Source organism: Phacochoerus africanus, chromosome 5 (assembly GCF_016906955.1).
Source record: "Phacochoerus africanus isolate WHEZ1 chromosome 5, ROS_Pafr_v1, whole genome shotgun sequence".
NCBI lineage: Eukaryota > Metazoa > Chordata > Mammalia > Artiodactyla > Suidae > Phacochoerus > Phacochoerus africanus.
In genome coordinates this window covers 3,498,129-3,518,737 of record NC_062548.1, presented here as the reverse complement: position 1 = coordinate 3,518,737, position 20,609 = coordinate 3,498,129, and the positions used below count along the sequence as shown (strand labels likewise).

Sequence of the window (20,609 nt, the reverse complement as noted above, 5' to 3'; positions counted from 1 at the left end):
AGCCCTAGGGCCACCCCAACCAGGCACAACCTGGCGCACGCACACGCCTAACCCCGCTGCCACCTGGCACCACGCAGCAGTGGGAGAGGGGCTGCTCTGCCTGCAACCTGTGACTCTGGCCACATCCCTGGGCCTCTCTGGGTCACTGTCTCCCCAGTGGTGGGCGGAGGGGGCAGGGGGCCAGCAGGAGAGGGGCAGGGGGGCTGAGGCCACGCGTGGGTGGGGCGTCCGGGCCGGTGTCCCGGCCCTCACCCGTTCCTAACCACTGGGCTTCCTCCCCCGCGCCCCTCTGGGAGCGACTGTAATTAGCCTCTTCCTGTTCTGATCAGGAGTCCGCTTCCAAAAACATATTTCGAAGGATTATTTTGCAGAGGAAATGTTTTTGAAAGAATCTCGTGTCCCATCCCAGCCTGGGGAAGTGGGAGCAGCAGTCAGCGCAGGAACAGGGGTGGGGTGGCCTGGGGTCCTGGTGGCCGGGGTGAGCTGGCCTGCTACACCCGGGCCCTGAGCCGCTGTCTGGGGCAGGGAGGGGGCGGGCAGGGGAGAGGCCGAGGAAGGGCCAGGAGCTGAGGGGGGAGCAAGGGTCTCCACTTCCTCCCCGCCCACTCGGCCTGGCCCTCTGCCTCGCCCCACCACCCCGCCTCCCACCGCCAAGCTCCAGCTGGGGTCCCCTCTCAGGGACCTCTCCCACCATTTGGGGGATCAGGCCACCTGCAGAAACCCTGCCATCCAAACACTCCCGTCCTCACCTCTCCACGGGCCCTTTCCTGTCCCCTGAGGGTGCCCTGGCTTCTGTCCTGGCCCCGGAGTCCTGCCCACCCTGGCCATTCTCTGGAACATTCAGCCACGGCCCAGGGGACAGGCACCGTCACAGATGGACGCCTGCCTGGAGTCGGCCTGCCCCTCCCGTGTCCTGCCGCTCCCTTGGGCACCAGGTGGGCACTCGCTTCCTGAACCTGGCCCTCACTGGGGCTTCCCCATCCCAGAGAAGGCCCCTAGCACCCGTGCAGTTAGGCACACAAGTGGTCTTTCTTTTTCCTTTACTTTCTTGTCTTTTCTCTCCCAAGAAAGATGTTGCAAAATTTCTACCACCACAAACAAACAAGGACCGGAGGTCCCGTGGTGGCGCAGTAGAAACGAATCTGACGAGGAACCATGAGGTTGCAGGTTCGATCCCTGGCTTCGCTCCGTGGGTTAAGGATCCAGCGTTGCCGTGAGCTGTGGTGTGGGTCGAAGATGCAGCTCAGATAGGGCGTGGCTGTGGCTGTGGTGTAGGCCGGCGGCGGCAACAGCTCCAGTTAGACCCCTAGCCTGAGAACCTCCATATGCCTCGGGTGTGGCCCTACAAAGGACAAAAAGACAAAAACAAACAAACAAGGACCTTGATAGCAGAGGGTCATTAAGCGGCCAGTCTTGGTTTTCAGTAGAAAATGCCTGTCTTCTCTGAGACCTGTGGGCCGGGGACACCCCAGACCCTGCAGAGTCCTGACCTGGACCGTGCGGACTCCAGACCAGTCCACGGCTGCCCACCTCCCCGTGTACCGTGGCTGGGTGGGCTCAGGCTCGCCTTCCATCGCGGCTGACCTTGACCGTTGTGGCAGCCCAGCCCCCAGCACAGGGTGAGTGTTGGGTAAATGTTTGTTGAGGCAGGGGCTGGCTGGCTGGATCGTGTGGCCCAGGATGGGGGTCTTGCAGTACAATATGTTAATCTCAAAAGACCACCCCTCGGTCCCACTTCCCAGAATTCCAAGCTGGGCCCTGGGGTGCGGAGGGCCAGGCTCCCCAGGCAGCGCCCCCTCGGCCACCGCCTCCCCCCAAGCCCACTCTGCGGGCACCAGCCCACCGTGGCTCTCTCCCGACCTGGCCCCTGGGCTGGGGAATTTCCACAGGGCTGGCCCGGGCTGGCCACACGGCTCAGGGGACAGTTCCCAGCTCCCTGGGGATGCAGGGCAGGGGAAGAACGTTCCGTCAGAGCCAGCGCCTCGGCTGGGGGATGGAGACCAAGCGTGTGAGGGACACGGGGGGACGTGCCCTCGCCTGCCGCTCCCACTTGCGTGCTGTGCTCCTCGGGCAAGTTTCTCGGTCTCTCTGAGCCTCGGTTTCCGTCTGAGAAAATAAGAGCCTAGATGACCCTCCGAGGCCCCGTGAGGCCCGCCTGGGTCAGACCAGGCTGCTGGGCTCTGGTGGCTGTGGGGGCCCCACCCCTGGCAGCCACCGTCCATCCAACCCCATCTTTTGTTCAGCTGCCCACCCAGCCAGACCTCGACTCAGGGTGTAGCCCCCTCCCCTGGAGGCCCACCTGGCCTGGCCCTTCTGAAGGGGCTGGGGGCTGCCCAGCCTGAGAGGAGAGCTCTCTGGGAGGCCCCCCTACTCCCCCTGCTGCCTCGACCCCCTTCTCGGCCCGTTTCTCCGTGTGCCTTTACCGGCCTCTGTCCATCTGCCTCTCCCCCTCCCAGCCGCCCCCCCTGCATGGGACCTCGGGGCTCACAGCTTGGGGCCACGGACTCCGCCCCCCACAGATGTCCTGGAACCGGCGTGAAGTTATGTGGGGAGTTGGCGGCTCCCGTGGGCCTTTCCCAACAGCCTTGGCGAGAGCATTCAAAGCGAGCGGGGCTCAGCCCGATGGAGCGGGGGGGGCGGGGGGGGGCGTGTGGTGGCTACACCAGGCGGGGCTGCAGGTGTGGGGATCCTGGAGGTTCCTCACGTGGTCCAGCCCCAGCCCGTCCTCCTCACAGGCAGAGCCTCAGCTCATCCCCCCAAGGTGGCTTTCCTCTGCCCCCGGCCCCTTCCGCTCGCACCCTCCAGCCGCACCAGCCCCCTTGCTGCTCTGACCTCAGGGCCTTTGCACCGACAGTTCCCTCTGCCTGGGTCACTCTTTCCGAGTCTCCTGGGCCAGGTCTTTCTCAACGGGGGGTCTCAAGGCGGCGGCCACCTCCCTAGGACGTTCCCTTCCTGCCCCAGCTGCAGCTGCCTCCTACCCCTGCCCTCCCACCGTCTCATCCATAGAAATACAACGCAGGCACAGATGCAATTTAAAGTTTTCCAGGGGCCACGTTAAAAACAAAGTTTTTAAAACAGGTGGAATTCATTTCAGTCATATCTTACATTTAACCTGGTATATCCAAAATATTTTAACAAGTGACTCATAAAATTATTGAGATATTTTGCACCAAGTCTTGCAAATCTTATTGTTTTTTTGTTTTTTGTTTTTTTGTCTTTTGTCTTTTTAGGGCCACACCCACGGCATATGGAGGTTCCCAGGCTAGGGGTCCAATCGGAGCTGTAGCTGCCAGCCTACACCACAGCCACAGCAATAAGGGAATCGAGCCGCGTCTGCGACCTACACCACAGCTCATGGCAGCACTGGATCTTTAACCCACTGAGCGAGCCCAGGGATCGAACCCGCAACCTCTTGGTTCCTAGTCAGATCCGTTTCTGCTGCGCAGGACAGGAACTCCCTAGTGTTTTTCTTTCTTTTTTTTTAATATTCACATCTCAATTCACACATCTTAGGGGCATGACGTCTAAGTGCAATCGGGGGCTGTTGAACTGGACGGCACAGCTTCGAGCTGTTTAATGCTATTGCCCTGTTCTACATTCTCCCCAGCACAAATCCCCATCTAGAACATGCAGGATTGGTGGAGCTGTATCTGTCTCCCCCGTGCAGTGCGTGCTCTATGTCGCCCCCACAAGGCCACGCAGTAGGCACTCGGGAAAGGTTTGGGAGTGAGGGATGGAGGGCTGCGTGGGTCTGGCCCTTCTCCCCTTGCCTCGCCTCCATCCAGGGAGGGGTCAGGGCCCCAGGTCTCAGCACAGCACATGGAGGTCTACACTCCACAGAATGGGGGCTTGAACCCACGTCTGGGGTCCTGTGTCCTCCTCGTTGTCCCCATCACTGGCCTGGTGCTGGGGGAGGGGCCCTCAGGATGCCTGAGGCTCCAGCAGCTCCATCTTCAGGTCCACTCTAGGATCCCCCAGCCACTTTCTCATCTAATTGGATTCCCAGCTCTTCCTTCCTCAAATCCGGGCTGCTGCAGTGTCTGTTTATAAACCTGGCCCAGCCTGCTTCCCTGGAGGCTCCTGGAGCCCAGAGCCCAGCTGCAGAAAGCATTACATTCCTCCAGGCCAGATGTCAGCCGGCGGCTCCACCCTGCTCAGCCCAGCTGGCCCCCGGCCCCTGTCCTGCCAGCAAGGTCTCTCACCCGTTACTGTGCCTGCCCAGTGGCCGCAGAGCCCAGGCCGCCTTTCTGACAGACCTGTCTGGGCTGGTTGAGCTTCCTCAAAGATGGCTGCCCTCATGGGTTCACCCCTGGCTGGTAGTGGCCCAAAGCCCAAGAGGGTCCCACAGGTCGAGCCAAGTCCCACCCCACCCGATCCAGGGCCATGGAGGGGGGCCTCTCCTTCAGCCCCAGACCCCAAGTGGCACCACCAAGGGCTTTTGGAGTCTCTCAAGCGCATCGTTTTGACAGGGCTCCTGACGGACCCCTCGAAAGGTCATGGCAATGCCTCACCAGGGACACGTGCACGCTGCCCTCAGTGCCCTCAGTCTCCCCATCTGTAAAATGGGCACAAAGCCCCCTCCAAGCAGGGCCACGAACAGACATGAACTCACTTTGAAGACTGCAAAGGAAGGGGCCCCTTCTAACACATGCAGAGCCAAGAACTATAGCCGTGGAGCTGGAAAATGAGGGAGGGACACTGGGGGACTCTGTCCTGCCACCCCAGTCCTGGCCCCACTTCTGAGAGTTGTGACCAAGAACACTGGCTCCACCAGCAACTGGCTGCATGGACCTGGGCCAGTTAGGACTCCCCTTGAGCCTTAGCTGCCGCCTCTATAAACGAGTGGTGAAATAGAGTGGGGTATGGCCCCCCTCCCAGGGGCTGAGGCCTGGTGGGGAGTAGGTTCTGCACCCGCCCCCAACAGGAGAGCCCTTGTCTGGGCAGGATCCCCTATTTGTTGCCTAAGGCCCAGGCCTGGCAGGGAGGGAACAACACCAGCCTCACCCCCAGTGGCATGGTGTCTCAGTGGCTTGGACTGCCCAGAGCCCCACTCCCCGACCCTCCTTGGGGCCAAGGCCAATCTTGCTTCTGTCCCCAGCTGAGCTCACAGGCCACACTCACTGTCTCATTTTCAACCTCAGATGGAGAAACCGAGGCCCGGGGAGGGGCAAGAACTGGCTGGCTGGCAGGGGCAGGTGGTCCTGCTTGGATTGGCAAGGGCGTGGCGGGAGAGGTGGGGAGCGGGAGGGGTGACCCCAAGGGGTCAGCCCTGCAGAGTCCCCACAGGAGGGAGGCCAGGCTGCTGCCCAGTGTCTTTGGGCCGCCACTGGCACGCCCATGCCAGCAAGAGGGGTGGTGTCAGGTCTGGCAGCCCCTGCTTGGCACTGGCTGCAGTAAAGCCTTATCAGCACCCATGTGCCACCAAGTCCGCGATTCTCTGTTGATAAGAGACTCAGGGGTGGAAAGCATGAGACACAGACAATGGCAAGGCACTGGGTGGGTGGCTTGGCCGGGACAATGCAGGGCCACATTAGGGAGTGGAAAATGGTGCCTGGGTGGGGGACGGGAAGGGCGGGACTTCAGCCAGGCAGCAGAAGTGGGCTGGGGAGTTGTCTTCCCTATCCTGGCCCTTCCCTCCCCAGGGCCTTCGCACATGCTGTTCCCTTTGCCAGCAACACTCTTCCTTCCCTTCTGGCTAGTTCCTTCTCTTGAGGGCTCAGCTCAAATATCACCTCCTCCAGGAAGTCTCCCCTGACCAGCCCATGTCAGTCCAGGTCCCCCCCACCCCGTACACGATTACCATTCCCCATATTTTCCCTTCAGAACTTTTATCCTAATAATAATTCAACAATGGGATGCCGGGTTTGACAGTTAATGTTCTCTCCCTTCCTCAGACACTGGCAGCTCCGTGAGGGCACGGGCTCTGTGTGTCTGTCTGTCCTGTGAACCATAGCACAGGGCCTGGCACAGAGCAGGTGCTCAGCTAACATCTGCTGAGTGACCGAATGGGCAGCTGGCTGTGATGTGGGTTTGGTAACCCACCTGGTGGAGGAATGAAGGACGAGCACTCAGCACAGTACTGAGCACACAGTAGGGACTCAGCGGGCAAGTAATAGCAATTGTGGCCAAGATGAGCTGTGTTTCCTCTTCTCTCCCTTCCCTGGGCCTGGGGCCTCCGTCTGCCCCGAGGGGCATGGTCCTCAGTCACTGCATTTTCCTGAGCACCTACTGTGTGCCGGGAGCTGCATGGGTACTGGCAGGTGAGGGGGAAGAGGTGCCCGCATGCATCAGGCTCAGACGGGCCTCCTCCTACGGACGGCAGCTCCTGCACGAAGCAGGGCCTCGGCGAATGGCTCGGACTGGAAATGACCTCTGCCGCGCTTGACAGAGTGCAATTCGGGGAGGGAGAGGCCCAGGGCGATATTATGAGACTCAACTCAGCTTTGAGAGAAGCGGACTCGGGACAGGGTGTGGCTGAAGAGAATTCAGAAGGTTCAGGTGAGGGAGCATCGGGACACTGCTGTCCCTCCCCGGAGCCCTGGGGTCCCCGTCGGCCCTGCAGCAGCCCTCCCCAGCCCTGGGCAGCTCCATCTTTTCACAGGCCTTACGGTCAGCGTCCTACAAGGGGCCAGGAAGGGGCACAGGAGCCAGAGCTGCCCCCGCCGAAGCTGCCTCCCAGCCAGCCCCTCGCCTCCTGGCCTGTTCCCCGAGCTGTGCGAGGGTGCGCAGGGCTTTCCAACCGTCCTTACTCTCTGTTGACCCGGGGGCACGCTCACGCCACGGCCGCAGCAGCAGGGAGAAGAGGTGAGGCCTCTGTGCCGAGGCCACCCGTGCCCAGCTGGGGACAGCTGGCCCGAAGCTGTGTGTCCTGGGCACGAGAGGGCCCCCGCCTGGCAGAAGCTCCCTGCTTCCCTGCCAAGTGGAGGCTGAGAATTTCCGTGCTGACCTGTCACTGAGTGCTTCCAGATGTGGGCTGGGGGTGGGACGGGGGGTCCTGGGAGGGACTTGGAGCCTGAAGAGGGCTCTGAGGGCAGCCTGGCCCAGCCCGAGACCCACCGACCCTGGACCTGGAGTCGGTCACTGGTGGGCTGGGCTGGGTGCTCGTGCTGGGGTGGGGGCACGGGACGCAACAGGGGGTGCTGGGAGCACTGGACTGGGGGTGCAGAGGGGGTGCTGACGTCCGCTGCCACTGTCCTTCACTCCAGGGCTCTGGCGCAGCTTCCTTCCATCTGTGCCTGTTTCCTCGTCACTCAGGTCGGCGCAATGGTGCCTGACCCCGCGAAGCCCAGGAAGCCTGTGCTGGCCTCCTCCAAAGACGTCAGCTGTCTCAGGAAGAGGGGGCTTATGCCTGAGGCCTCTGGGACCACTGAGGTATGTCAGACCCTGCCTGGCATCGATGCCCTGGGCCTAGCTATGCTGCTCTTGCTCTTCCTACCACCTTCTAATTTGTACTTAGATGCCTCCACCTCCAGGAAGCCAACCCTGATCACCCTCCATCCTGGCCTGGCAAGAGGCTCCACACCCAGGAGCAGACCGCTGGGTGCAAACCCTGGCTTTGCCACTCCCTAGCTGTGTGACCTTGAGCAAGTTACTTAACTTCTCTGTGCCCTTAGATCTGGTGCAGGACCTGTGAGGCTGCCTGCAAAGCGCTTAGCTGAGTGCCTGGCGGAGCGGGCTCCTGGTGGATGGTGGCTATCTCTACACCATGGGGGTGTCCCCGAGTACTGGCCCAGGCCTGGCGCCACCTGGCGATGGCGGCCCCGGGGCTTAGGTGGGTCCCTGAGCCCAAGCCCCCATCCTGGAGAAGGTCCCCCATGGAGCGGGGTGGAGACCCTGCTGGCTGCTCAGGAGCCCATGGAGATCTACAGCCCAGGGCAAAACCACACATCCGGGAAAGGAGGGCGGTGTCTGTCTGGGCAGGTCTGTTTGCTCCCAGCCCCCGCCGGCCAGCACCTAAATGTGGGGGCACTGTCCCAGAGGACGGGCGGGGGCCGACCTGCATTCCACTACGTTGCGGTGGGCTGGCCATGTGGGGCCTGGGCTCACTGGGGCCCTCTGGGCCCGTGGCTACCCCCGGCACTGAGAGCTTCTGCCGCTCCTGGCTCCTACCCTGCATAGAGGCCTGGCTAGGTGCGGGCTCATGCCAGGTACAGGTGTCATGGTGGGCAGAGGCCCAGTGCCGGCTTTGTCCCAACTGGGCTTTCTGAGCCCTCCAGGCTGGAGTGACTAGGCCAGCCCAGTGTGCTCCCTGCAACACACACCCACTGCCCGGACGGGGAGGCGGAGGTTCAGAGGGACAGGCTTGCCTGAATCAGGGGTCCTCAAGCTCTTTGCCTTGGGCGGGGACCCTCCACAGCGATGTGCAACTGAGCCAAAACTCCACGGCAAGCAGGCTCAGGCAGGCAGGGCTGCTGCTCAGGGCTGCCCCCTGCAGGCAGGGCTGGATGGAACGGCCCGCACTGCCCGCTGGAGGTGGCGGCCACCTCCGTGTCCCTTCCCAGCCTTGGCCTTAGCATCACCCCCTTCATCAAAAATGACAGGCACACGCCCATCACCAGCACCGTGGAGAGAGGCCGGGCGGGACCACCAGGGGTCGGAGGGAATAATGGCTCAAGGGGAGTGCTGGGGTTCTGAGGGCCTGGCACTCCTGGCTGATCACCCCTAAGGGGCTGGCGAGCCAGGTACATGCCTATCCTGAGACTCACTGGGCAGGGAAAGAGCAGCCGCACCCAGAGCCACACACGCTTACCCTGGCACAGGACACCCCGCACACCCAGGGGCTCACTGTCCACGCACACTCGAGTTTTCCCACCACTGGGTCCCCGGCTCAGCACACCGACACACACGTTCACCTGCACACTTGCTCACACCCTCAGCCACCTGCTCACGGCACACTCACGGCATGCTCACCACACACAGCAGCCTGGTGCTCTGCGCCCAGCCTGGCTCCTCTCTGGGTCCCGGACAGTGCAGCTCCCCCACCACAGCTGCCCCCAAAGCCTGGGGACACTCTGCCTGTCTCCCCAGCAGGCTTCCCGAGGGCCCCCGGCCTGGCCCCCTCCCCAGCTCGGCTGCGAGGGGCCCAGGAGCCAGGCCAGGAGGGGCGAGGGGGTGTGGGAAAGGCCCTCCCCCAGCCCGTCTGTCCACCCAAGCCCTGGAATGCGCTGACCACAGCGGCCCAGCCTAATCCCGACTCTGCCCCGTGGGGCCAGCTGAGCCGCTGGAACAGGGCAGCCAGGGGAGGCTGGGCTGGGGGACGTGGATTTGGGGTGCCAGGTGGCCAAATGGCCCCCGAAGCCCAGGGCAGGGTTGAGAGCCCTCCCCCGGCCCCCTCGCTAGACCAGATGGGAGGGTTTGGGCCCCTGAGATCCTGGAGGTCAAGGCTGGGTGGGCTGCTGCCTCAGCCCCGCCCTTCCCACGAGAATGGGTAGAAGCTGCTTTCGGGGTGGGTGGAGGATCCTAAGAAGTGAAGTTGGAGAGCCAGACAGGCCCCTGAGGAAAGGAGGGTGAGGAGGGGGCCGCCCTGTCCTGGGGCTTGAATGGAGGACCTGCTGGTGGGGGAGGGGGGAAGCCGAGGATGGGGGGGTGGGGAGTGGGGGCAGGGAAGGGCAATGAGCTCACCAGGCCATCCCGGGGTGGGGCTCCCGCACCCCCGCCCCGCCCAGCCCGCCTATATCCCCAGGCTCGCGCTGCGCCCAGCAGAAGCTGGGGAGATGGCACTGCAGGTGGGTGAGACCTGGACTCGGGCGACGGGAGCAGGGCCTGGTGGGGTCCCCAAGTCAGCTGCGCTCCTCCCGCCCAGAGCTGCCTGCTCACCAGGACCCCCGCTCATCAGGCTGCGAAGGCATTGCCTTTAGACCCCTGCCGCCTCGTCGCGAAGGGAACGTTGCTCAGGGGGCCAGGGTCCCAGCAGAGAGCACCCTGGGTGGTGGGAGGGGAGCCTCCGGACAAGTGGGTGGCCACACGCCAGGGGTCTCTGTCCCCTCTTTTGTCTGCAGTTTGAAGCCTTCTATGCAGGGGGCCTGGCCCCCGGCTGGAACCTGCTGGTCCAGGGACACTCTGACTCTGGAGAGGACAAGTAAGGGACATCGCCCTCCCCGGGGTCCCCTCCCCGGCCTTGGGCGGGTGACGGCTCAGGCGTCTGCAGCTCTCACGGACCCCGTGATGCCCCCAGGTTCGAGATCAACTTCTTGTCGGAGGCGGGGGACATCGTCCTCCATATCAAGCCCCGCTTCTCCAGCGCCAGCATCGTGGCCAACACCTTCCAGGGCGGTCGCTGGGGCCAGGAGGAGGTGTCCACCGTCTTCCCGCTGGTGCTCGGGGAGCCCTTCGAGGTGATGGGGGTGGGGGAGGCCCATGGGGGAGGGGCGCCCGTGGTCGCATCAGGCGCCCGCTGCTTGGTGGGAGGGATGCTGCATAGCAGCCGGGGCCCCTGGGGCGGGGGGGCGGGGGGAACTAACTGTAGGTGCTTACAGGTCAGCCGGCTAGGGCAGGAGTCTCACTGCGGGCCCCCAGCCACCCCTCTGAGGAGAGAGGAAGGGCTCCCAGCAGGGGCCTCAGAACTGCCCTGGGTGGGGGGTACTGCATGACGGGGTTCCACGTGCGGAGGGGACCCTGGGCCTCCGGCTGTGCTTCCTGGACTCAGAGCCGCCTGAGCTCAATGCAGGGGCAGGAGAGAGGCCCGGGGGGCTGTGGTCACTGTCCCCCTGCCCCCAGATGGAGGTCAGCTCGGATGCGGAGCACTTCCACGTCCACGCCCAGGAGCACAAGGTGCTGCAGTTCGCCCACCGCCACAGGCCGCTGGCCGCCATCACCCGGGTGCAGGTGCTGAGTGACCACCGGCTGGCCCAGGTGGAGCTGGCCAGGAGAGGCCTGAGCTGGGGGTAACGTTCCTGTCCCCGCCAGTGCCCCCCCCACGGCAACATCTTTACCCAGGACCCCATCCGCCGGGTGGGGGTGGGGGCTGTGGGCTGGGTCCTCCCACCCTGCGGGGTCCACCATCCACACCCCGCGAGTCTGGGGCGGGGGGCTGGGGCTGAGGCGGCGTCTTGGATGTTTGCAGGGAAGGGGGCTACTGAGCTGTGCCTGAAGTCCCAGGAGCGAGCCGTGGCCATTGGCCACCCCACGTCCAGTGAAGCCCACCTTGGGGAAGTTGGGGGGAGGGCTCTGTAGTCCTGGGCACCCCCCCGCCCCCCGCCCCCATTCCAGCTCTACCTTCAATAAAGTCTAAGCAGGCTGCAGGATCCTGGCTACTGTGAGGGGGTCTGGGCCGGGGCCGGGGCGATTCCATGCAGCTCCAGATACTCCCGCCAGGGCCAGGGCCAAGCATCCCTGAGTCCTACGTCCTGGGGACAGTCTGACCCCTCATCTCATCCCAGGACACTGATGGTCTGTGGTGGGGCAGGTGGACCCAGGTCTGCAGGGAGGCCACGGCCTGGGTTAGGGCGGGTATGGTGGTGGGATCTGAGGACGGGAGCATCCCGGTCATAGGCCAGAAGGTCCCAGCTGGTCCTCACCCAGGACCCCGGGCTCACAGCCCTGCAGCTCTGCCCTCCGACCCAGGGGACGCATCCTGCCCGGTCAGGACGGTCTGCCGAGGGGGTCCCCAAACTTTCTCCTCTCCTACTTCCTGTAGGAGGGAGGGAAGGGTCCCACCAGGAAGGGAGGACGGCTCCTGTCCCTGCCCCACTCTGTGCGTGTCTCAGGGGGAGGGAGCCTGGGGGGCGGGTGCAGGTCTGGGGAGAGGGGGCACAGCTGGGAGTCTCCCAGCCCTGATTTCAGAACCCCCAGCTCATCCATCCAGCTCGCTCTCGCTCTCTTTTTTGTCTCTTTGGGGCCGCACCTGCGGCATATGGGAGCTCCCAGGCTAGGGGTTGAATCAGAACTACAGCGGCCAGCCTACACCACAGCCATGGCAACTCGGGATCTGAGTCTGCAACCTACACCACAGCTCACAGCAACACCAGATCCTTCACCCACGGAGCGAGGCCAGGGATGGAACCTGTGTCCTCATGGACACTAGCTGGGTTTGCTACTGCTGAGACGACACGGGAACTCCATCTCTCTCTCTATCTTAATGAAACGGGCAATGCCAGAGTTTAGGATGAAGCCTAATAGGTACTTAACCTTTACGAGTGAGTCATTCAGAGAAAAGGAGCAGGTCAGCTATAGCACAGGCGAGGGGCTGCTGTAGAACCAGCTGCCTGGACCTGAGGGCCAGCTCTGCTCCCTGTGCAACCCTGGGCAAGTCCCTGAATGCCTGGGGACAAGGAGAGCCCTCAGCGCATGGGGAACCATGTGGCTCCAGTGAGCTGACTCAGGAGAAGCACTAGAGAGATGGCTGGCACTCGTCACGATGTCACCTGCAGGAATTCCAGGCCGGACACAGATCTGCCCTCTAAGGTTCTGCAAAGGGGGAAACTGAGGCTGGGTGGGGGAAGAAGCCAGCAGCAGGGTGGGGCCTGGAGAGGGGAGGGCCCAGTGACCCCCTGCCCTCCAGAGCTGAGAAGCCATCCCGGGTGGCGGGGAGGCAGCTGAGCAGGACAGAGGGGAGACGATAGCGCCCCCACCCCCAGGTGCGACAATGGTGGCCCCAGACTCCAGCAGTGCGGCTTCCTTCCTGTCTCCGCTCACTTCCCTGCCCAGCTGGCCCAGGAGCCCCTTCCCGCCCCCTCCTGCAAGAGGCCTGGCCTTTTATATCAGCCAGGAGGAGCCGGGGACCGGTGGGCTAGTGGACATGCAGCTGACCAGGCCCTGGACAGCACTGTTGGGGGGAGCAGGAAAGGGGCCTGGGGCTGTGATCAGGCCAGGCTGCTCCCGCTTTTCTAGGGACCCCAAGCCCACTGATGGGGCCTCCCTGCTCAGGACCTGAGCGGGCTGCTCACTTTCTCTGGGCCTGGCCTCCCTGGAGACAAAGGGCTCCCCTCCTGGGGTTGAAACTGGCTCCCTGGTAGCAACGTGAGCTGGGAGTAGGGGCGGGGGGAGCACAGAATACGCCAGGTTTGGTTGAACTCCGTCTGGAGCAGGTGCTGCTAAGTCTGGGGACTGCCTGGGCTCAGTCAGACACACTGACTCCCAACTTTGTTGGGCTCTGCCCAAGGGCTAGGTCTAGACCATCTCCTAGGAACTTAGCCAGATGCGAAAGGGGCTCAGAGAGGTTAAGTGACTTGCCTAGGGTTGCTCAGCAGATAAGGGGTGGAGCCCAAAAAATCCAGATCTGACGGACTTCTCACACACAGGTGCACACACACACACAGAGACGCATGCACGCACGTGCGCACACACACACACCATCCCTTGCCACTGGCCTGAGCTGAGTCAGCTTCGAACCAGCCCCTCTGTGGGGCAAATCAGATCTCAGGGGCCCCAGAACCAATGCATTCCTGAGCTTCAGTCTCCTCGGCTATGAAGTGGGTGCAAGGAGCTAGAATCTCAGAGGGTCCTGCTGCAGGAGCGGCATGCCTTGTGTTAACCCTTCCGTGACCCCCATTGTTCTGGGCACCAAGTGGGGTGACCTCTGTAACCATGGCTCAGCCCAGCACTGCAGTCCTGTGGCCAGAACTGCCAGGGGTTCCCTCAGCTCAGATGACACCTCCTCTGGGAAGCCCTCCCTGACTTGGGCCGGGCTCCTATGCCCTGGGCTTGTCTCCATCTGCCACCCTCATCACAATGCCTCTTCCAGAGGCCCAGGACCAGGTCTTACAGCAGCCCCCACCCCAGATGATCCGGAGCCCCTCTAGCTCTGGAAATGTTTGCTGAATGAATAAGTGAATGAATGAATGATCGACTGGGAGAAAACCACTCAGAGCCTTGAACGAGCTAGAGACGCCCCCTCCCGAAGGCAGCTGGAGAATCAAAGAAGCCTCCACTGCCACCTCCTGTCCCATTTAAAGTGGTTCCTGCCCTGGGGAGATGAGCCCAAAGCCAACCCCTCCCCTTGGCTCCCGAACCTTGCACCTCCAGCTTCACCTCTCCCCTGGCGCGTCCAACTCCTTCCGGTCCTGGGGCACACTGAGCCCTCTCTGCCCCAGGGCCTTTGCACCTCCCTGCACACTCTTCCCCAGCGCTCAGCCTGGACGGCTCCTCTCATTGGTCAGCTGCTGCCTCCTCGGGGGACCTCTAGCCTCCCTGGCTGAGTTTGTCCTCCATCACTGCTGCATGTGTTCCCAGGCAGCAAATTATAGGTCAGAGGTTTATCTACTCACAGGTTGCCAGCTCTCTTTCCCCCACTGGAAGGTCAGCCCCTAGACAAGGGCCGGCTGGCCTGTGTGCTCACCAGGGGACTTCTCATGCCTGGAACACAGCCTGGCACACCAGAGGCACCATTCGTATCGGTTAAATGACTGGAACCAGACCCTCTTGAGCTCTTCCAGGGACGGGAAGCTCACTACCTACCATCGTAGCCCATTTTCCTGCTGGCTGGGAGCAAGTTCTGCTCCTGCCCCCACGCATTCCCACCCCCCCACCCTCCCGCGTGCCATGGCAGACGCCCTCGGAAGGAGCCCACGAGCCCCTTGACGCAGCCGGTGCTGCTCTCCAGCTAAAGGAGCTGGAAGAGTGGAGCCTGGAAGCCCCCCTGCTCCTGACCGGCTGCACCGAATCTCTGCAAGGGCCCCCCAGGTCTCGTCGGGTCTGGTATACGCATGAAGGCAGATCCACCAGGCGAGCCCCGCCTGAGGAGATGCAGCTGCCCTCACAAGAGGCTTGGCCCTCGGAGCGTCAGGTCCACAGGCTGCCACCACCACCACTGCCTGATGGTCAAGGAGAGAGCTCAAATGCCCTTGGGGCCACAGGACTGAATGAGGCCAGGACTCACCCCATCACGCTCAGCTCCTTCCAACGATGCACAGGAAGATGTGGTCCAGGGTCGGCAGGTGCCCTGATTAAAAAAACCGGAAGTTAAGATGCGGTCCAGGAAGCTCTGTTTTGAAAGACTGGCCACTATGGACACTTAACGGGGTATCAACCTCCAAGCAGCCCCGGGGGGACTGGTTCAAGACCTCTGCTCTAAAGCCCACTCTAGTCCTGTCCTGTCCTGTCCCACTGGGACAGGGTTAGGTTATCGGTCACCCCACAGGGGAGCTGCCTTCCTGTCCCCACCCCACCCCACCCCACGCAGCCCAAATTCCACAGCCTTCCTAAAGCCTCTCGACCAGAGGAGGAACAGACCGGCCAGCAGAGGGCGCCAGACATGGGGTTCCTCAACCCCAACTGCAGTTGCAGAAACCTGCTTCCAGCGTGGAAGTGGGAGGGTATGCATTCCTGGGCTTGAGACGCAGAATGACACACTGGGTCTGAGGCCAGAGGCTGAGACAGAGATCAGGTGCGGCCAGGCCCTCCCGGTCAGCTCTCCTGCCGAACCCAGGCCCTGGCCCTGGGCTGAACAAGGCCTTGAGCAGATGACGACTTCCAAGCCTCAGTTTCCAGCTCCGCGCAGGGCGGTGGCTGCAAGGAGCCCGCGGCACTTGGCTAGTGCGATAGGATGCGGTCGACACACACCCCTGCCCCTCCCCACCGAGGGGCACAGGCTCGGGCCACATCTGCTGCCTGCCAGGCCCCCTGGATGTCGCCAGCCTGACCCGGCACAGCTGAGGGTCCCCCACTGCGCCCCAGCCAGGATTCCTGTGCCTCCGCTCAGCTGATTCCTGCTTCCGGTTGGGTAGGGCTGCCATGGCTCCTTTACGGCCACTGTGAGCACAGGGGCTGCAGGAAGGCTACACCGAGCTCCAACTGTGCCTAGGTCTCGGCCTGACCCGGTACTGGGGGCCACCAGGGCAGTATGCTCAGGGGGCTCCAGTGACATCCCCAGTGGGGTTCCTGTCTGCTTAGGGCAGAAGGGGGAGGGGGAGCAGAGCGTCCATCAACAATAGCCAGGGGCCGTGGTCTGACCGGTCGCTTGTCCCAGCTGCCCTTCCCGCCTGGGCTGGAGCCCTGGACCCCCTGAGTCAGCGTGCATGTGGCCAGGAGGAGGGGGTGCATCCCTCCCTTGAGCACCCCTTCCTATCCTGCAGGCTGGAGCTGTCTTTTCAGCACCAGGGGGCCCTCCACTCCAGCCAAGGCAAAACCCCCAGCCCATCCTGTGAGCGGCAGCCCTTCCCTGCAGGGCACCCCATGGGCATCTGCCAACTGGTTGGGGTGGGGGTGGGGGTGGGCTCATCAAGCTGGCATCGAGCCCCCAGCCCACCGGCTCTCCTCCGGGAGGCGGATGTAGTGCCGGTGCGGGTGCCTGACTGCGGCCGTCCACTCTGGCAGGCAGCCTGGCGGGTCCTGGGGCATGACTTGTCCAGGCCAGGGAGGCCCGTGGAGGGGCGGGGTCCCAGAGCCAAGTGGGCTCAGTGTCCTCTCCGAGCCATGGCCTTGGTTGTTGTTGGGGGCAGGGCCTCTGTTCTGAGGATGGGGTCTTGCTGGCCTCTCTGTGCTGCAGCCCCCACCTCCTGGCCATGTCTTTGGTCCCCACGGGAAGGGAGGACAGACAGGGGAAAAGTCCCCTCCCCAGACCTCCCTAGCCCGCCAGCAGGGCCGGGAGGGGCGGGATGGCCCAGAGCACCCGCCCGGGTGGGCCAAGGTGCCCCAAGAAGAGGAGAGACCTGCTGGGAGCCGATAAACTAGGCGGGAGAGAGACACCACCTCCCCAGCCTCCCTGGCGCCCGCCTCCTCTGAGGCCCCTCCAGGGGGGCAGGGTCCCCTTCCCAGCTTGGGGGAGGGGTAGCATCTCTGACAGGTCAGTCCCGTTCCCTGGGGGAGGGGCAGCCCTCCCCCAGAGTCTGGGCCACACCCCAACCCCCACACCCATTTCCCTCTCTGTTCACTGTCCCTCCGAACTTGATGTCCCAGTGAGGACTTCAGGGGTTAAGGAAGCCCAGCTGTGGCACGGGGTGGTGGGGGGTCGGGGTGGGCAGTATATGTGGCTGAGAAGGGGGTCACGTGTGAAAAATATGAGAACACTGGAGGCTTGGGACATGGGGCCAGGCTCTCAGGGGCTCAGATGTCCTTTCTAAACTCTTAGAGGTGACCTCATTTCTCTACACAGGAGCCCTGTGAGGTTGGTCCCGTTGTCGATTTTTATAGATGAGGCGTCTCAGACACAGAGAGGGGAAGACATCTACCTGAGGTCACACAGCATGCTGCTGGCAGACCCAAAGCAATCTGATTCGAGTCTTCTAGATATTTGAGTGGGTATGGTTGGAAAAACATCTATCGGTTCAGTGCCATTTTTGTGGCTTTTCCCTTCATATTTTAAAAAATGAGGTTTTGCGCTTGCAATGGTGGGTTCTGGAAAGATGATTTTGGGGGGACTCGGACCCTCACAGTGAGGGAGGAATTGGTCTCCCTGGACCCTGGCGGAGGCCTCACGCTCATGCTCAGGGCCTGCGAGTCTGAGGGGAGCCGCTGGGACAGGCAGGGAGCGGGAAGCGGGCAGAGCCAGTGGCTGTAAGGAGCCTGGCGGAAGGCCGGAGGGGGCCCCACGTACCCTGGCCAGCTGCCTGGAACATCCCAGAATTTGGAGAAGGGGGCAGCTTCCTTCCGGGAGCACCGGGCCCTGTGCCTTGTTGGCGGGGTGGGGTGGGGTGTTCCTGTGGCCCTGCAAGCAGGCACCACCAGCAGGACAGTGACCCGGTTGTGCTCCGACCAGAAGCTGGCTGCGGTTTCAGGACCCCAGAGAGGACTCTGCCGCCTCACCTTTCCAGCCAAGAGCTTCGTTCCTTTGCAGGAAGCACTGCCCTCCCGGACAGCCCGCCATTCAGAGCCTGCTAGCCCGGGACCAGTTCCAGCCTGCGGGACAAAGCGGTAACCAGGGCCGCAGGCCCGGATGACCCCGGACAGGCAGTTGGCTCTGCTGCCTGGCAAGGCCCTCGCCATGGTTACGGCCCACCCATGGCTCTGCTCAGAGGATGGCATTGTTTGGGCGGCAGAGTGTGGCGAGCATGCAGGAGCCAGGGCTGGCACAAGCGCGAGTGCTTTCCCACGCTCCAGCCCCTCAGCAGCGGGACGGCGAGCGCGGGGCCCTGGCTTTGGTGGGCCGGAGGCTGAGGCCTGGAGAAGCGCACCGGGGCGTCGGGGCCAGCCTTGGGAGGAGGCAATCAGGCGATGAGCAGACGCCCCACATTTGCAAGGGAGCAGCGGCACAATGACAGCCTTGCTAAGATCACAAACACGCCCAAGCTAACACCGGGGGCCTCACCAGCTCCCGTTCCCAGGCAGACAGGAACCCGCGATGCTCGAACGCCCTGGAACCTCCAAGCCTCTGCTCCCACTGACCACTCGGCCTGAGGCCCGTCTGCCAATTCTACCCCTGGCAAGAATCCTCCCTAGAAGTTGTCGCCTTCCTTAGCTCCTCCCCGTGCGGCCGGGAGGGACGCTGTCGCCTGCCCCTTTCCACACACACCAGCTTCTCTTTGGAAACTTGTCCCTCCCCCGTGCTGTGGGGCCTTGGCGTGAGGAAGAGCGAATCTCAGAGGCTGCAGGCGCTGGAAGGTCTGGCTGGACCCCCCTTGGTCCCCTGGACCAGCCAAGGAGGGGCTGTTCAGTGTTGTCTGCTGGGCCCTGGGCCCTGGGCCCTGAAGGAAGGGCGCAAGGATGAGTCTATGGTTTTACCCACCATCCTGTGGCCACCACAAGGTTCAAATCAAACACAAAGATACCATTACGAAAGCGCAAGGGAAAAACAACTCGTACATACACAGGGACAGTGCGACGATGGCTCGCTTCTTATCAGAAACAAGGGGGAGTTCCCGTCGTGGCTCAGCAGGGAACAAACCCGACGAGCATCCATGAGGACGCGGGTTCGATCCCTGGCCTCGCTCCGTGGGTTAAGGATCTGGTGCTGCCAGGAGCTGTGGTGTGGGTCGCAGATGCGGCTTGGATCCCACGTTGCTGTGGCTGTGGGGTAGGCCAGCGGCTACAGCTCTGATGGGACCCCTAGCCTGGGAACCTCCATATGCCACAGGTGTGGCCCTAAAAAGCCAAAAAAAAGAAAAGAAAAGACGAGAAAGACGGGAAGCCAGGGAAGGACATGTTCAAACTGGTCAAAGAGAAAGAAGTCGACCCAGGAGCCTACATCCAGCAAAACCATCCAAAATGAACATGCTGCCTAATAAATTCATTGAGTAATAAAAAAATTTTAAAACACACACACACATGACAAAAAAAAAAAAAAAGGAACATGCTATAAAAACATTTCCAGGTTTAGCAGGTCTAAGGGAGAATGGTGCTGGCAGACTTTGTCCTCCAATAAACTCTAAAAGAGGGTCCTTCGGGGCGAGAAAAAAGGACAAAAGACGGTGACTCCAGTCTATAGACGTGAGAAGCCTGGGAGGGTGATTGCGTCTTGGGGTACAAAGCCACGTAAATATACTTCCATTTCTTACTTCTTTACAACATGTGACTGCACAACTACCCAAGTATAACGCTATATATGCACACGTATCATATAACAAACAACTGTGCCATTGCATTTAGGACATATGTAGGTGTAACATACACGACAATAACAGCACAAAAGAGTGGAGTGAGACGGAGTTACGTTTTACGGAATTAAGGCAGGATTAATCGGAAGGAGAGGCTAATAAGATGCATACATAATCTTCAGAGCAAACACTAATAAAAGAACTAAAAATATAGTTAAAAAATCAGCAGAGGCATTCCTGTGGAGGCTCAGTGGAAATGAATCTGACTGGGATCCATGAGGACGCAGGTTCGACCCTTGGCCTCACTCAGTGGGTTAAGGATCTGACCTTGCTGTGAGCTGTGGTGTAGGTCACAGATGCAGCTCAGATGCCCCGTGGCTGCGGCTGTGGTGTCGGCCGGCAGATACAGCTCTGAATCGACCCCTAGTCTGGAACCTATGCTGTGGGTGCGGCCCTGAAAAGCCAAAAAAAAAAAAAAAAAATCCACAGAGAAATTTAAGTGATACACTAAATGAGTAGTTGCCCAAGTACATGAAAGGAGTTAGCAAGAGAAGAGACAAGGAAGGAAAAAGGAGACGGACAGAAAATACACAGCAAAGTCAAAAACGTGAACCCAAGTGGAGCAGAACAAAAAAGTGTCTGCGTCCCGGGTCCCTGGCCCCGGACACTGCGCTCCTCAGACCCTAGGAACCCCGCGTGGGAGGACTGCCTTTGGTGGTTCATAAGAAGCGCTCCGGGCCAAACCTGAGTTTATGCGAATGAGCTAACTCTGGCTGGGCCAGTGCCCCAGACAGCTCCAGGATGAAGGCTGGGTGCCCCAGGAACCAGCTCTCCCAGGGACTAGAGGGCTGGGACTTGTGGCCACCTCCCTCCACCCTTGGGGGGTGGGGGGGGCACATATTGAGTTCAATCAGGAATGGCCAACGATGTAATCCACATACCTATGTCATGGGACCCCACCTAAACCCCTAAACAACAGGGCTTGAGGGCTTTCAGGTTGTGAACATATGGATGGACGGAGGGGGGCGCAGCCAGAGCAGGTAGGAAGCTCTGCACACCCTTCTCTTCCACGCCCAGAGCAGGTAGGAAGCTCTGCATGGCCCCCCCTTCCATACTCTGCCCTGTGCATCTCTTCCATTGGGCTGTTCCTGGGGTGCACCCCTCCGCAGCAGACCTGTAATCCTAGGCGAGTTCCGCTGAGTC

The 20,609-nt window shown here is 61.8% G+C and overlaps 2 protein-coding genes across 3 annotated transcripts in view; one reads left to right on the top strand and one right to left on the bottom strand.

Annotated features, from left to right (window-relative positions):
- LFNG (LFNG O-fucosylpeptide 3-beta-N-acetylglucosaminyltransferase) overlaps positions 1–20,609 on the bottom strand; it is a 98,418-nt gene that overhangs the window by 32,235 nt on the left and 45,574 nt on the right. For both annotated transcript variants that reach the window (XM_047779429.1, XM_047779430.1), the window contains exon 2: positions 14,816–14,878. The gene's annotated coding sequence lies outside the window, so the exon portion shown is untranslated. The remainder of the gene's footprint in view (positions 1–14,815; positions 14,879–20,609) is intronic.
- Positions 9,665–11,254, top strand: GRIFIN (galectin-related inter-fiber protein). The gene is made up of 5 exons (XM_047779433.1): positions 9,665–9,725; positions 9,999–10,078; positions 10,175–10,334; positions 10,717–10,883; positions 11,063–11,254. The coding sequence occupies exons 1-5, from the start codon at positions 9,714–9,716 to the stop codon at positions 11,076–11,078; spliced, it is 435 nt and encodes a 144-aa protein (XP_047635389.1). The 5' UTR covers positions 9,665–9,713; the 3' UTR covers positions 11,079–11,254.